General features: G+C 40.0%; 1 protein-coding gene across 1 annotated transcript in view; it reads left to right on the forward strand.

Annotated features, from left to right (window-relative positions):
* Positions 1-14,819, forward strand: part of LOC108036959 (ABC transporter G family member 20) — a 48,914-nt gene extending 34,095 nt beyond the window's left edge. Inside the window, 7 exon segments of the mRNA XM_017113372.2 lie at positions 678-940; positions 1,328-1,421; positions 7,374-7,801; positions 8,365-8,584; positions 13,298-13,475; positions 13,537-13,706; positions 13,708-14,819. Of these exon segments, the coding sequence (XP_016968861.1) occupies positions 678-940; positions 1,328-1,421; positions 7,374-7,801; positions 8,365-8,584; positions 13,298-13,475; positions 13,537-13,706; positions 13,708-14,292 (1,938 nt within the window). The 3' untranslated portion in view covers positions 14,293-14,819.
* Positions 14,820-16,049: the final 1,230 nt, after the last annotated feature.

Consider the following 16,049-nt stretch of genomic DNA (forward strand, 5'->3'; position numbering starts at 1 on the left):
CCTCGGTCGAGCTGCGTCTGCTGTTTTCCACCTGCCTTCCTTTTCCATCCACCTGCCAGCTCCTGAATTTTTCATGCGTTTTTTATTACCCACTGCCAGAGGCGACTAAATTAAATAAACGCAATAAAATGGTGAAAGCACAAAAGAAAACATATACCCAGCAAAGTTTTAAATGCCGGCCTCACACAGAGATGGAAAAAACTTTTAACTCTCACAATCCATAAGCATAACTCAACTCCACTGCATTTAATTTTGCTTGCACCATAGAGGTGCCAATTTAAATGAAATTCTTATCCATTATTGGTAGAAAAAAACTTTAAACATACATTTTTGAGTTATCTCCAGTTTAGCAGGAGTTTAAAAGATAAGTTATTCATTTTTATTCATTTTTCTTCATAGCTTTTTTTTTTTGTTTTTTAATAATTAGACTATGAAGCAAAATATGAAAAACATGAATTTTGGTCTGAATAAGACAAGCATAACTAAAGAATAAAGACTATTTTACAGCGAAATAAACCCAAATTGGCATCTTCCACTGAACTCTGCTCGGCTCAGTTGGGTCATAAACCAGCGGAGCCGGAAAGTTGGCAGGACTTTTTAGGGGAACTTGGGCGGACAGGGTATTGTGCCGGTGAAAATATATATAATTTACGTATTCCAATTTGGGTTTATTGCAGGAGATAGCCCTTTACGGCGAGTTCACGATGCGTGAGACCTTAATCTACTTCGGCATCATTTCGGCCATGCCCAAGAGCGACATCGAGGATCGCACCGAATTCCTGCTCAAATTGCTCAATTTGCCAAATGCCTCAAAATTTGTCAAGAATCTGAGTGGAGGACAACAGCGACGAGTAAGTTTGGCTGTGGCCCTGCTCCACGAACCGGAGCTCCTCATCCTGGATGAGCCCACGGTGGGCGTGGATCCCGTTTTGCGACAGAGGTGAGTCCTGACCCTAATGATTGTTACACTGAAAGTGCAATTCCATTATTTAAATTAAATATTTAACTTCACAAAAATATCCAGGTTTTTAAGTTACTTTAAAAGCTGTCAAAAAGTATAATGTAAATAATAAAATGTAGTTTTTGAGAATGAATCAATTGAAATTTATTGTTGTATACTTTTAGTCTCCCTTTTTAGTTATTTATAAACTTCACACAATAATATTTTGAATGATTATGCATTTTTCCCTATACTTTAAAATGATTTATTAATATTAGTTTGATCTTATGAAAAGAAATTTGGAAATCCAGTAAACTTATATTGATATATTTTTTCCTGTGCATATGTAAATGACAACTGATTAACTCTTCATCTTCTTGATTACAGCATCTGGGATCATTTGGTGGACATTACGAAAAATGGTCACACAACTGTGATAATCACCACGCATTACATCGACGAGTGTGCCCAGGCGCATATGGTAAGTAGAAGCAGGGGGATTTCCGGGAAGCGATAAGAGGGTTGAGCGTGGGATTTTCGGGGAGTGGGGCAGACAAGTGTCAATGGCTCTTGCCGCCCACGCATTGTTCGTCCCCGGTGATTTATGACCAGCCGGCACATCCATGTGTAATACGCGGCGTATGAGCAATATTATGCTGCCACTGCCAAGGTGAAAGTTCAGCTATCAGCTCCGCTGAGCGCTGTCAACATGCGGCGCTAAGTGCTTCCGCCTGCTCCTGCAAATTTGTATCCTGCGAGCTGCAACAAATCCGTGTCCTGTCCGAAAAAGAAAAAAATGAATGGTCCAAAGAGGAAAGCCGAGGAGTAGAATATTACTGGCGGCTGTCTCCTCTGTTGACCCATGGCCATGACACGATTTACGAGGCATTTCCGAGCGAGACATATTGCAAAATTTACTTCAGATTTATTTATGCCACCAGAGAAACAGATGAGATCTGTGTAGGGAAATATAACTGCGGCAGTCATTTAATGCGTGCAGCAAACAATGAACTCTGGTGTTCTAAGGCGTGGAAAAAATATACGAATAAATCGTGACAAATCTCGTAAACAAACGCCCATCACAATGGACAGTTGGATAGACAGATAGATACACGGCCAAAGTGACAGGCTCAGATACAGATACTTGGCCACACGCACAGGATATGCACACATAAAACAAACAGAATCCTTGCCCAGGGACACACACGCAAGCTCAAGTGGAGTGTGAGATGGTTGAATATATCAATGACAACACTCTGAAAAAGATTGATGTGGAGAGCGGCGAAGAAAGTGTGAATTGGGCCGGAGATCGACACTTGAGACACTCTACAAGAAAGCACGTTTAATGTGATTGATAGGGTGCCAGAAAATATTCATCAAAATGATTTGACTTAAAGGAGTATTTATTATTACAAAATATTTTACAATTCTTGTTATCATTATATTATACTTAGCCTTTGTTAGCTCCTTATAGACTCTTTAAGTGCCACAAAATATTTACCAAATTAAAACATAAGCAAACACTTTAAATTCCTGCTCTCCAATATAAAATTAAATACATTTTTTAGAACCAACGTGAAGCTTCCCAATCTTTCAAACATAGGCATAGTTTTCTATTTCTTAAAATTTATACCATTATTTGCCATCTTTAATAAGTAAGGGAACCTATTGACTGTTAAGAAACCCATAATAAGAACGTATTCCCACACAATTTATTTGATTGATTGAATACCATCTATTATTGATCAACGTTATATTTAGGGCATATTTAATATTTGAAAATATTTTATCGAACAAATTTATTACCGGTTTAAATGCCCCTTATTTATACATAAATCATATTAAAGCCTTTTGGGTTTGATTTCCACAATACAGAAACAATCAACCAGGTCTGCGGGCTTGAGCCCTTTAACCCCACTCGACCCCCAAAGGACACTCAGAGTGTTAAATGGCTCACATGCTGTGCAGCTGCCAATTGACAGCACGTTTTAGGCACCCTCAACCGCCGAACTCTTTCGAAAACCATGCATCCCCACGTGATCTGCCGGTTGGGAATCCGTTGTCACGCCGCCATTCCGCCAAAAGTCATTGCGGTAAAGAGTTATGGCCAATAAACAAAATCACTGGCAGGAATAGAAAACTCGCCTTTGTTTGTGGGCAATCGACACTCAGCATTTGGCACTTGGGAATCGCACTGGGATTGGGTGTCAAGCAAAACAATCGACTGAGTCGCTGCCGCAGTCCATAAAACAAGGCACAACGATCGAGGCCGAAGCATCCTGGCCTAGTTAATCCAAGCGTCAGGCGTTGAAATGTGAATTTAATGCGAATTGTTAGACCAAATTTATGGTTTATGGGTTCCATAAAAAGCCAACTTGCGGAAGAAGTTCCCATCCCCTATGTTACGTCCTTATATGCAAAGCCCATGGGACCACGAATGAGAAGTTGTTGTGTCTGTGTAACTTCTGGTGACAGTGTTTAATTGCTCATATTGAACACGTGTTGTCCTCGCAGCTGAGCTCAGTTGGAAAAGCAAGCGGGTCTCAGCTTAGATTGTACACGTCTCAGTTGGCTGATGCTATACTGGGAGAAAATATTGAAAATTACATTAGCTATTGTTAATAAAGTTGTTTGTTTAATATGGTAACATCTTAAGGCTTTAATTAATACATAATTTAAAAAGTTGAAGTTTTTGACATCAGGACAATTTTAAAATGTTCTAATTAAAGATTTAGTCTATTAAAATCTTCAAATCTTCAAATATGTTATCCAGCTTGTGCAAAAAAATAATCAAATTAAAAAAATTAGCAAAAAATTAGATTTAGATTTTAGATATCAAGTTTGTATTATTTTTTGATATTTCTTTTCGGTGCACGAGTATTATGGCCAACAGCAAATTGCTTTTTCAGCTTTGTCACTTTTTCGTGGCACGCTTTGGTTTCGACCAGCTCAAGTCGAATCTGGGACAGAAGAGGACGAAACTTCAGTTTGGCCTCGCCCAAGGTAGATATCTGCACATATTTTTCGCCAATTCTGCACGTTACATGGAGTTCACCGTAGAGTTTTTCTAGTGGACTTCCTTGCTTATTTTTTTTTTTTCTGTTGTTTTTTGGCCTTCTTTTTCTGTTGAGTCAACAGAATTGCGTGTCCAAAATGGGATTCCCTCAGCCAAAAGCTGCTAAAGTAGAGCTCAACGCTTCCCAGACAGACACATAAATTTAACTGCCCCGGAGCCTGATTGAGTGAGGCACTCCAATTGGCACCTACATGGCACTTGATCTATTTCCCGTCTCTCCTTCAAAAGCAGAGGCATTAAAGGGATTATGGCCTGCTGGCCATTTATAAGCTGAAAATTCATGCGGCAATAAAAATTATATGCAGCATGGCGGCAAAAAAAGCTATTAGTTTTTCTGATTCTACTGCTGTTGGATGAGGATGCACTCAAACAAAAGCAGGGGCATTAAATATAATCGTAAAGTGCATTTACGACTCTGCATCCCAGAGTGTTGTTAAAACTTTGCCATGCTTAAATTCGGTTATTGTTTTTTGTATGGTGCAGCGATTAAGAGTTTTATTTTAATTGAAAAATATTTATGGACATTAAAAATTTGTTCTTCCACACCAGTATGTGATTGAGAGTGTTTTGTGCATATGCATCGTCTTCCTAATGGACTAGAAATGTTGATGCGATTTTAAAAGTTTAATGTGCGAAAATGTCTGATTTGAATAGATGTTTATTTATATTCAGACTATGCGTTATAGTAACGTTGAATTATTTTTATTTTGATGTAATGAAAACTATGAAAAGGGGCAACAGAAGGATTTGGTAATTGTGCTAAATGAAAATTTGTTCTATAATCGTGTACATAAGCGAAAATGAAAGCAATAACAGCTTCAAATGCGAACTATACGAATACCTTGTTTTAGATTTAATCTTATCAGTCGATTTCAATAATAAAATTAAATTCTGCTACTAAACACAAAGCTTGGAAACATTTAATTTTTTGATTTAAAGAGTCTGTAGTTTTTCTTTGGAACAAAAATATATTACACCGACGCTAATGCAGAGGCACCCACATCAAAGTTGGCTCCGCATTATGACAAGCATTACCGCCTGCACTGGTGTCGGAGTTATCCTTAGAATAACACTACAACCACCTACCCAACCACCTTTCACACCCACCTTCAACACACGAGGTCAACCAACTCGGCCCACACAACAGAATCCCGAATGGCTTCTAGTCTCTCGCTCCTAACAAAGTGCAGCGCTTCACTTTTTTTGACAGACATTGCTCCCCAAATTTATGTCAGCGCTGCCTTTTCCTTTGGCTCAGGGGAAATTGTTGGCTCGCCCAAAAAATAAAAGCATAGGAAAAAAGAAAGTAGCTAGAACAAAAAAAGGAAAACCAGGACAAAAGGGAGGGAAGGGAGATAAAAAAGTTCAATCGCGTATACGCCACATGGCCAGACTGTGAAGACAGTGGGGGCGGTTGTGTATCTCCTACTGTCCCCAGTTGTACATGCAGCACTTTCTGCTCTAATAAATGAAATCAGGGAGCGTAACATTATGTGATGGATATATTGTTACGAGGACTCCACTCCAGCATTTACTGCGAACACCCAAATTCCCTCCTGCGCGTGCCTTTAATAGTTTATATTGTTGCATTTCCTCTTGTATTTCTGCCGTTTTTTCCGTTTTTTTTATCCTTATAGTTGTCGCGTAATTTTCCGCATGTTGCCTTCGAGCAGTCAACACGAAAAAAGAACAGAACCGAAATGCAAATGGACAGTTGAATAATTGCTAAAGCTGATGAGTGACAGGAGATACACAATAACCAAGAAAAAATAACATTACCAACTGGTTTTCCATTGGCTGATGAAGTGTTGATGTGTTTCGACCACTCTGAATGCCACTTTAATGCTACGCTGCAAGTGGTGTGTGATTAAGCATTAAGCTGCGCGAATTGTAGCACAAAAACAAGAAGCATTTTAACATTTTTAAATAAATGGAATCTATTGAACAGTATATAAGTGTTATAGAGATTAACAATCTACTTAACTACTAGACTTAAAAATGTTTTTTATGAACTTTTAAAATTCCTGCTTAATTTACAAATTAATTTTATTTTTACATAAGGTGGTCGGAAATATCCACATTTGGAATTCGTACACTAATGAAAAAGTTTTAAGCATTCTTATGTTTAAGAATTCATATTCTATGTAAATTTTGGGAAATTCGAGATGAACATCCAAGATTTATTTGGCTAGCTTCTACTGCATATATTCTAGAATAAATTTCAACCTCGCCCACTCCAAGTAAATTCCACCTACGAACCCAGCCATAAATATCGTGTGCATTTTTCAATTTCCTCTGCGTGCCGAGGGAGCTAGGCAAACGGAAAATTATTAATGGCATGCAAAATTGCCGGCCATAATAATGCATATCACATAGTTGGCCAATAAAATTACAATTGGCTGCTTCACCAGGAAGACCGTAATTTAGTTTCCCATTGCAATTCAATTAAGACGTTAATTGGCCCTGAGAAGTCGAAAAGACAGTCGCCATCGAATTGGCCAAACACAACAAGCTCTGGGGGAAATGGGCGATTTCCTTGCTGGCCGAAAATCAGGAGCCGAACGAAACCAAATCAAGTGGCAAAAGTTTGCTAACCAGCTGACTGTGTGTGTGGTTTATTTAGCATAGAATTTGCCTGTGCAGTCGGAAAAATACGGGGGAAAAACGGGAAATGGGGCTGCAGGAGCCCGCTCATGTGCATGCCTAATGAAGCCATCTATTTCGTGTGGAATTGATGAACAAGCAGCGTCTTCTTCAACGACAAAATCCTGGAGCAGGCGGCCAAACTTTTCTGTCTGCAGAAGGGCTAAAGGGAAGACGGCTGGTCATGTACGGACACAGAAATCAATTAAGTTAATTTCCGCACGTTGCGTGAACAAGGGATTACGTCGGGCATTGGGAGTCGATAAAACTTCATCGACATCCACAACAACAGGAAGAGGATGTGCATAGAGGGCGCAAACTTCAACAAAGATTCTGGGTCGCGGACAAGGACAAGGACGACTGGCAAGTCGCATCAAAGTCGAAAAGTTTAATTGGCTTGACGACACTTTGTTAGAGCACGCTCCAAATCAATTGACTGACAAAACAGGGATGATACCCAAATCTATTTTAACTTAATTTTGGTCTTTTTCTGTCATTTTCGCTATCAGCGTACCGGAATGCTTAAACATACAACTTAAACATCCCAGTTAGCAAATTTTAGTTGGCTTGAAATGGTGTAAGATCGATCAACACTTAAGAAAGAGATAAACAGTTGCGTTTATTTTCAAAGATTTATCTCAAACAACAGAGCTACAAATTTATATTGATCTCATAAGTAACTCCAAATTATAATTTGTATAATTTTATCTTTAGATTGGCCTCTTGCGTGGTGGAAAAATGCTGGCAGAGGAATCTCCGGGATATCTACGACAGCAGTATAATGCTGATTCGCTGGAGGATGTTTTCCTGAAGCTCTCCGTCTTGCAGAATATGGGAAAGCGCCGACGATCGTCAATCGCTCAGGAAATCGTGGAACAGGTTACGGTGCCGGCGATTTCTAATCCCGCTTTGGACATGTCCGATGAACAGCATGCCGCTGAAATATCCGGCGAGTTTGGCGATAATATTTCCATGTCCTCGGCGGCCCGGGATCCGATCAGTACCACCGCCCCCGCAGCCCCGCCGCTGCCACCACCCCAGGAGACACCCACGTCCTTTTGGTACAACCTCCATGTGATGCAGTCGCATCACCTCCACGCTCTCATCTGGAAAAACTTCTTGTGGATGATGCGCAATGTTGGGTGAGTAACAAAGTTCGAAAACTTAGCTTTAAAGTATGTTACATAAATAGTTAACTTAAGGTCACCGAACCCTCAGCAAATAAAAACGGGTTTCTATTTATATTTTGACTTCTTGAGATTCAGGTTATCAAGTAATAAAACTGAACAAGATTTGTCCATCATTTCGTATTATTGTTTAACATCTCAATATCTAACGTAGCTTTATAGAAGCTGTAACAAAAATAGTACAAATTTAGAATAATAATTTAAATGTTTTTATAAATAAATTAAATAAGTTCCATGTAAAGAAAGAAAAAAAAAGTGCCCAAAAATAACGTACAGTTTTAAGTAACTAATATGTCATACAAATTCAACCAATTTGTGTTATATATTTTTATGTATTTTATTTATATTTTATTATTGACTTATTAAATACAAGTCTTATTATTCTTAGAGCGTAAAGAAATTAATCAGGATAGTTTTTACTTAAGCTTTGCTTCTGTTATGTACTTGAGCTACCTAATCATAAGCTAAGAATACTACTGACCATCATTGTGAACCAACATTCGTTGTCTCTTCCGCAGGGTGATGCTGTTCATCGTGGGCCTGCCAGTGGTGCAGATACTGCTCTTCTGCTACGCCATCGGCCATGATCCGACTGGCCTCAAATTGGCCGTGGCGAATCACGAGATGTCGGGGGAAATGATTATGGAACAGTTCTGTCCAGTGCACACCGGATGCAATCAGACGATGCTGAGCTGCCGTTATCTCGATATGCTGGTCAAGAACAAGAGCATGGTTGTGGTGAGTGCAATGCAAATTACCTACTCGAGTTCACCGCCCCCAATCCCGCCCCGATTTCACAACCCCCTGAGAGTAGAAGGACGTGGTCAGAGGCAGAAGATGAGGCAGTGGCAGTGGCAAATGCAGATGCAACTCCCAGCCCGGGGGTGAAATATCAGCTGTCATTGGCTTTTTGGTTAAATTGTGCAGTGCGAACTTTGCAATAACCACTCGTGTGGCTTATATTCAGGGCCCTCGATCCCAATACATACGCCCTGCTGGCCGCTCCTGTAATTTATTTCAATTTGTGTGGACAGCCGAGTGGCTCCCCCTGTTGGGTCCAAGTGGAGACTGCTGCCTGGTCTTCAATCTACTGCACACATCATTTCACCCTGCCACACTCCTAAATCACCCCCTCCATATACTTACCATTGTCTTGGCCAAATCGCCTAAGAAGTGGTGCTAACTTGGCTATTCTCTGGTATAGTACGTACATTTTTAGGGCTTATAACTTTATTTTTGCCTCTCTAAACATTATTCTTAATATGCAAGTTATCTATATTAAAATTCAAAATGTAATGAAATGCGATAACTGGAAGTGTTTCATCTGTATTACAAAACATGCAGTGTCTCAAGACAATTTTATTGTATCTATTTGTATATTAGGAATTAGACAATTTTTGTTTTCATGTTGTTTCTCTTAAGTGTTTTTGTCTCGAAGAATTTAGAATCTTATCATCTTAATACAAAAACGAGTTTCAAATGTTTTCATAACATAAATTGAACCCTTATTTCGTTTTAAGGAGATGTAATATATGTAAAAACTAAAACAAACAAAATTTCAATAATTGGGAACTGCACTATGTACTAATTGGTTTGCAATGCTTTACAACTGTATTTCCAATTCTTTAAATTCTATTTAACTTAGATAATATTCCTTAAATAAATTGGGCAGCACTGCTCGTGCTCTGGCTTCTTCTTCGATGCAGAAAGGAGAGGATGCTGTCGTAGCCCATGCCCCTGATTCTGGCGTTGCCCTTGGTGTTGGCGAACACAAATTACAGCTGCTTATCTTTGGCACAGCAACAACAGCCCGAGTCGACTGTCGGCCAGTCGGTCGAGATCATCAATAAATTTACTGCCCTGCCATGGGCGGCGATGGCCAGAAATAGTGGGCCAAAACAGGGCAGAGCAGAAGGAGAAGAGCAGAGGCCAAGGCAAGCCGCTTGTGGCAATTTATTGCAAATTACGCTTCAAAAACAAAGTCGCTTTTGTTGCCTAATTTGAGTTTCGTTTCGGTTGGAGGGCTTGAGTCCTGGCTTACGATTTCATGCATTTTACATTAGACACTGTAATAAGCGTAATAACAGTAAAGCACAGGGAAGAGTATGGGTTTTTTACGATTAGTTTGCACAGCATTCATGCAAAATTGAAACTTATTAACTGGTTGCTTGTAAATTTCTGCCTTCAAGGGTATACTACTCAACCATTTCTGGGAATCCGATTGGACAATCAATTGCGTTCTGCTGAACGACAATAAAACAAAATCAGCATTGAGATCTCAATGTCCCATCAAATTATCCCGCCGACAGACCGTGACCTCCTAACTTTTCCAAATTTTCAAATAACAATATAATAAAGACCGCAATAATAAGACCAGCAACCGTCCGCATGCCTCAACTGGCAATTTGCGAGGAAAACTTTTTACCTTTGGAAATTGAAAAGCATCCTCCCACCGCCGGCTATCAGACCAAATTTGTATAACTTCGGACAAAAATAAGGGAGAAATTGAAGGAAAAATAATACGCGCCCGTGTATCTTTTGGCCGCATCAAAGACTCCGAACGAAAGGAAGGGGAGGAGGCCAAGTTAATTTTGGTCAATGAACAGCATATCAACGTGCCATCAGCACTTGGCCCTAAACCCAGGCCCATCTCACCTTCCCAAAATCTTTCTCAGGATAGAGCTTCAGGCGAATCTCGAGGGTGGGTCACCGAAATTTGAATTTTCCCCGGGTATTGACGGCAAAGCGTTTTGTGTTTTCCAATACCACTTTTCTCTACCACGTAGACAAGCTAAAGTTCGGGTATGATGTGTTTATTGCAAAGTCTTAAAAATAAATAAAGCATTTTTAAATTCGCTTTTATAAAAGGAAAAACAGCAGATTTAAGAGTTCTATCTTTTATTTAACAAAACATTATAATTGGAAAGAAAGCTGAAACTACCATTTTTGTTTCAAATTACATTTTTATTACAAATGACATCTAAAACTTATGGACATTTTTATTGTTTTTAATATTTCAATGTTTCCCAACAAGTATCAAGCGGGTCACTCCTTAAAAATGAGTTTATTGTGCCTTTTGGTGCCTGCATATATTTACCTCGCAGACCAAAAGAAAACTGAAAAAGAAAAGCGTATAATTCTCGCTGTCTCCTGGATTTTTTCGGGTCTTTTGCCTTGTGGTTATGTGTTTAGTTGTTCTATTCCTTAGTGTTCGTCCAGATCAAACGCATTTTGGTTACCCTTGTCTTAACGACGCAGAAATTTTCCTTTGTTTGGTGGGCAGCACTTTTTAGCCTGCCAACACCCCAATTTCCTAGAGGCAGCTCCCTGAATGGCGGCAGTAATAATTTTACAAACTTCCCCCTACAGCTAGAGGACCTAAAAAGGGATCTTAATTTATGGGAAAATTGAAAACATATTGTGGTCAGCCGATGTCGTTGACTGTTGTCGTTGCTTCTAATTAAAAGTTCATTAGGCCTGACAATGTGGCTCATTAGTGTAAGGGCATGGCCGGAAAAACGTCATGCTTTTTGGTGCAGCAGAAAATGTAGTAAACTTTTTTATGGGGAACACTAGAAAAAAATAAAATAATTTTTTTAATTTTCAATGCATCAAGTTTTACATCAGATTATTAGTTTTAACATTACTTTTTAATAGGTACCTAAATTATTTTTAATGGCTTAGGAATCCCTTTTTGACTACGCTTCTTTTGGTACTTGATTAGCGACAAGCTTTTACTTAAAGAAAGTGCTCGAAGTGCTTCCCTGGCTGCCTTTTTTTATCCGACAACCAGGAAAGATTTTATGAGGCAAGTTAGGGCAAAGTCGAAACAAAAATTGCCAAGGTAGCTAAGGAAAGTTTTTCTTCCAGCTCCTTTCGAGCTCATTTGCGTCGAGCTTCTGACCAAGTTGACTTCATTTGCTCATAGTTTGTGGCTCAAGTTTGTCATAAACAATGTTGAAGTTGGGGTTAAATAGTAGCATAAAAGTTGCTCAGGACCTGCAATTTGATTGTCTGTAGTCATGGCTTTTCACATTATAATTTATTCCAGGTCTCTAGTGTAAAACTCGCCCGAATCTCTGCTTCAGGTGTTCTGCCAAGGGCTCAAATCCAATCTGCGTAGCATAGTTGTGGGCAAAACACACACGCTACACATCCCTTTCTGGCCCATCAAATCTGATGAGGCAAATTAAACCGCAAAACTCGTGTGTTGGCCCCCAAATCTGGGATGTGAGTGCGGCATTAGGCGGCAATTGAGTAAATTTCACGCCTATTTGGAGGCGCCTGTCCTTATGCCACTTTCGTTTAAATAACTACAGATCGAAGCCGCAAAATTGCCCCAGCTAAGCCCAAATACAAATGGCAATACACGCAGCCTGGTTTTTGTGGCCAGGCCTTTCCCTCGGCTGCGATACTTGTGGTTGTTGTAGGACATAAGTGACTGGCAAAAGTTTAGGCAAAGTTTTACACGCCTCTCCAGTTCGAAGGCAACTTAATAAATGTGTGAGCACTTGCCGGAACTAGCTCAAGATCCCTGGATCTGCTCCACTTTCTGGGGCTGGTGCCAGCTCATTATTTATTTCGAAGCGAAATGAAATGGTTACAGATAACACAAACATATTGTTGACAACAAAAACGGGGGTCCGCAAAAAAGTAGGCAACGTAACGAAACGCAACGCTACGCCTCTCCTTTGTTGTTGATTTGTTTGCCTCGCTGAATTTATCGCCCGGCGCAAAGTACGCACATTAATTACGGGGAGTTACTTTTATTGTTGCTACAGCAGAACAGCACGCCCCACATGCAACAAACAATGCGACAGGAAATGAAGCGGGACGCACAAAGAGACAGCTCACAAAGCTGCCAAGAAAGGAAGTGCCGTGGGCAGGCAGCCCGAATCCTGGAATCGCGACATGGGTTTCTCAATAATTCAGCAGCTCCAATTTTAATTGCACAACGACAGCGAAAACAATACCCAGTCATTCGGCATCTGTCTGGCGGGTGCAATGACTTTTTAAGCTAATTGACTGAGCATTTGATTGACTACTGGCATTTACCGACTCTGTCCTCCAACAAAACATAAGACTTTCAGTTATTGTTAGATGATACATCTGACAGTGTCTGATATTTCATTCAAATCTCAATTTTGTCTGAACCGGAATAAGAATTAATAAATTAATAATAAGTAATCAAAAATAATATTTCGGAAAAATTTAAATTAAAATAAATGAATCAAATTGATTCAATCCCTAAGACGCAAGTATAAGATTTAAAAATTATACAAAATATACCGACATTGACGACCCAACATGAATCAAAATAATTTTTACCACATTTGGCTTTTCAACTGGTTCACTTTCTTAGTGGTTGTATTACATAAACTTAATATATCGTATACGAAATTTTATTGTGCTTCTGTTAATAATAATCTGTTTTTTATTTAATCTTTGCAGAAATATGTGACCGACGATGAAATGGCCTACGAAGAGGTAAGGAAGGGTAAAGCCTGGGCTGCGCTAGTGATCCAACCCAACTACACTGCTTCGCTGATGGAGCGAGTGGAAGATGGTCGTTATGCAGAGGATGGCACCATCGAATCCTCCGATCTGTCAGTACGAATGGATTGGTCCAGTAAGTAGAAATTTCTTAAAAATTATGTTTTAAAAACTTGTTATAACCATCTCTCTTATAGATCAACAAATCTCACAGCTGCTGTACCGTGACCTTCAATACACCTTCTTCAACTTTGTGGGCGACATGTTGGGCGACTGTGATCTGAACCCAAAACTAGGACGTGTCCCTGTGGACTTCAATCAACCCATCTATGGCTATCGCAATCCTAACTTTACGGACTTTGCTGCCCCCGGGCGTTATCCTGACCATTATCTTCTTCTTGGCCGTGGCTGTTACCTCCGGAGCAATGTTGATCGACCGGAATGAGGGAATGTTGGAGCGCTGTTTGGTGGCGGGGATCACGGGTCCGGAGATCCTGCTCTCTCAGGTTGTCACCCAGTTTACGGTGATGCTCAGTCAGACGATCTTTGTCCTGATCGTCAGCTTCTACTTCTTCGAACTAACTTTGGTGGGTGATATATGGCTCGTGGTGGCCCTCTGCATCCTGAATGGTTTGTGCGGCATGAGCTTTGGATTTGTTATATCCTGTGCTGTGGATACGGAGCGAACGGCGACATATGTGGCAATGGGTTCCTTCCTGCCAATCGTTATGTTGTGTGGAATTATCTGGCCGATCGAGGGCATGTTCCCGCTGCTGCAGTTCTTCACAGCCTTCCTGCCACTCACCAAACCAACCGAATCGATGCGATCCATCCTGCAACGCGGCTGGGGCATTGACAATCCCGTTGTGTACAATGGCTTTATTTCTATTTCCTCCTGGGTTCTGGTATTCCTCATACTTACCATCCTGTTGCTCAAGTTCAAGAAGGGATAATCATTTTTGTTCTGATCCGACACAGACAACCTTTTTATGATCATTTGGAGGCATTAAAAGTCAAGGTCTATTAAGGTATTTGCCAGCTTTGAATATTTATGAAAATCCCTTGAAAATGTAAGTAACATGATGTCAATACTAGCTTGAATACCATTTGGAATACTTAAGATACAAACCGAACAAAAACGGGCCAAACAAGAAAATTTGATCAGTGATTATTGCCTCCAAAATCATAAAGTTTTCTGCGCTCATTTCTTATGATTTTACTAGGTTTTAAGGGTAGACTTACGCTATCTTAGCCAGTAATTAGTACTTAGTCCTAGCCTCCCTTCACTGGCAATAGGTTCCGGATCACCACCATCACTATGTATGGAAATTGTTGTGCCTTGTAGAATAAGCCCTCCCATGTCATATTACTTTCATACCCATTTACCCACAAACCAACATCAAAGCATTGTATTTATGTTGTAAGCTCGTGAACAAAATTCGAAAAGTTTGAATAAATTGATAGAATAACTTTGCCGAGACTTACCTCAGAAATTATTGCAGAAAGCTTTGCCTTCGGTAATTGTGATTTATTCACATAGGAGAGAGCCCAGTGATTGCTCTGATTGCACTCGTTGAGTCGGTGAGCAAACTGGGCAAAATTCCGGACGAACGGCAGGCAAAGTTCCTGCATTGTCGAAGTTGGTGCCAAGTGGTCCTGTGGTCCTTTCAATCAGTCATTGGTTTTGCCAATATTTATTTACCAAGTATCTGCAATCAAAGACCTCAAAAAGAAAGGACCTGAGCTTGGCCCTCCGCTCAGAGCCCAGACCTTCGCCCTGGACATTATTCAAGGAAGCCCCGTTGGGAGTTGGAATGTCAGGGGTGATGTCACGGTGACTCGTTTTCGACACATTTCACATTTTGTGGCAAAATCAATTAAACCGGAAATGCATGTCGACCATGACTGAGTGTATGGGTGGTTGTGGGTGGTTGGCACACGTGCTGTGACGGGTGGGCGGTATCCAGCATCCGCTTAACACGAAAATTCAACTTAACAAGCGAACAAAGTGCCAAGGAACCGAATGGAAAGAGTTGCCCCCAATGTGCACATAAAAAAAATGAATAAACTACGATAGTCTGTTTACGATTTGTTGCTTTCTTCTGCTCAGTTTTGACTTTCTGAGTTATTTATTAATGGTAAGTACTTTTCTTTTTAACATCATAAACAATAAAAACGAATTGATATTTTTAATTTGTTTTAAATTGTACCTCTCTATCAGTCTTGGCAAAAATCATTCGAAATACAAAGGATTCAGAATAAACGAATAAAAAATGCTGAACTAACTAACATTTTCCAAAACGCCGTTTTTAGGATATCCGACAAAAAGCAGACTTTTGGCCATCGTGCTGTTATATAGAAATCTCGGAAACAGTTTATACAATTAAAGCAATTAGAAAATTTTAACTTCTTAATTTTGTCAGTGTAGCTAGCTGGCAATAAAAAAAACAAGAGACGCACACACACAGGGCGACTTATGCTATTAGGTGTTACATATGCATATGTAGGTCAGCCAGCATGGGGCGTGGCTGGAACAACACTAACTGGATCCACATGTCGTCCAGTTCCGTGACTGTCGTTATCCATTGAATTGCATCGATGCCAAAGTTCAGACTCAATTTAGACTTTCGATGTCCAGTATCCTCGCAAATCAGTCAGAAACTGCGTTTCTATTGGACCCCAGTACAGAATGGCGCTTGAGACGTGTGTA

This window comes from Drosophila rhopaloa, unplaced genomic scaffold (assembly GCF_018152115.1).
Source record: "Drosophila rhopaloa isolate 14029-0021.01 unplaced genomic scaffold, ASM1815211v1 contig_178, whole genome shotgun sequence".
NCBI lineage: Eukaryota > Metazoa > Arthropoda > Insecta > Diptera > Drosophilidae > Drosophila > Drosophila rhopaloa.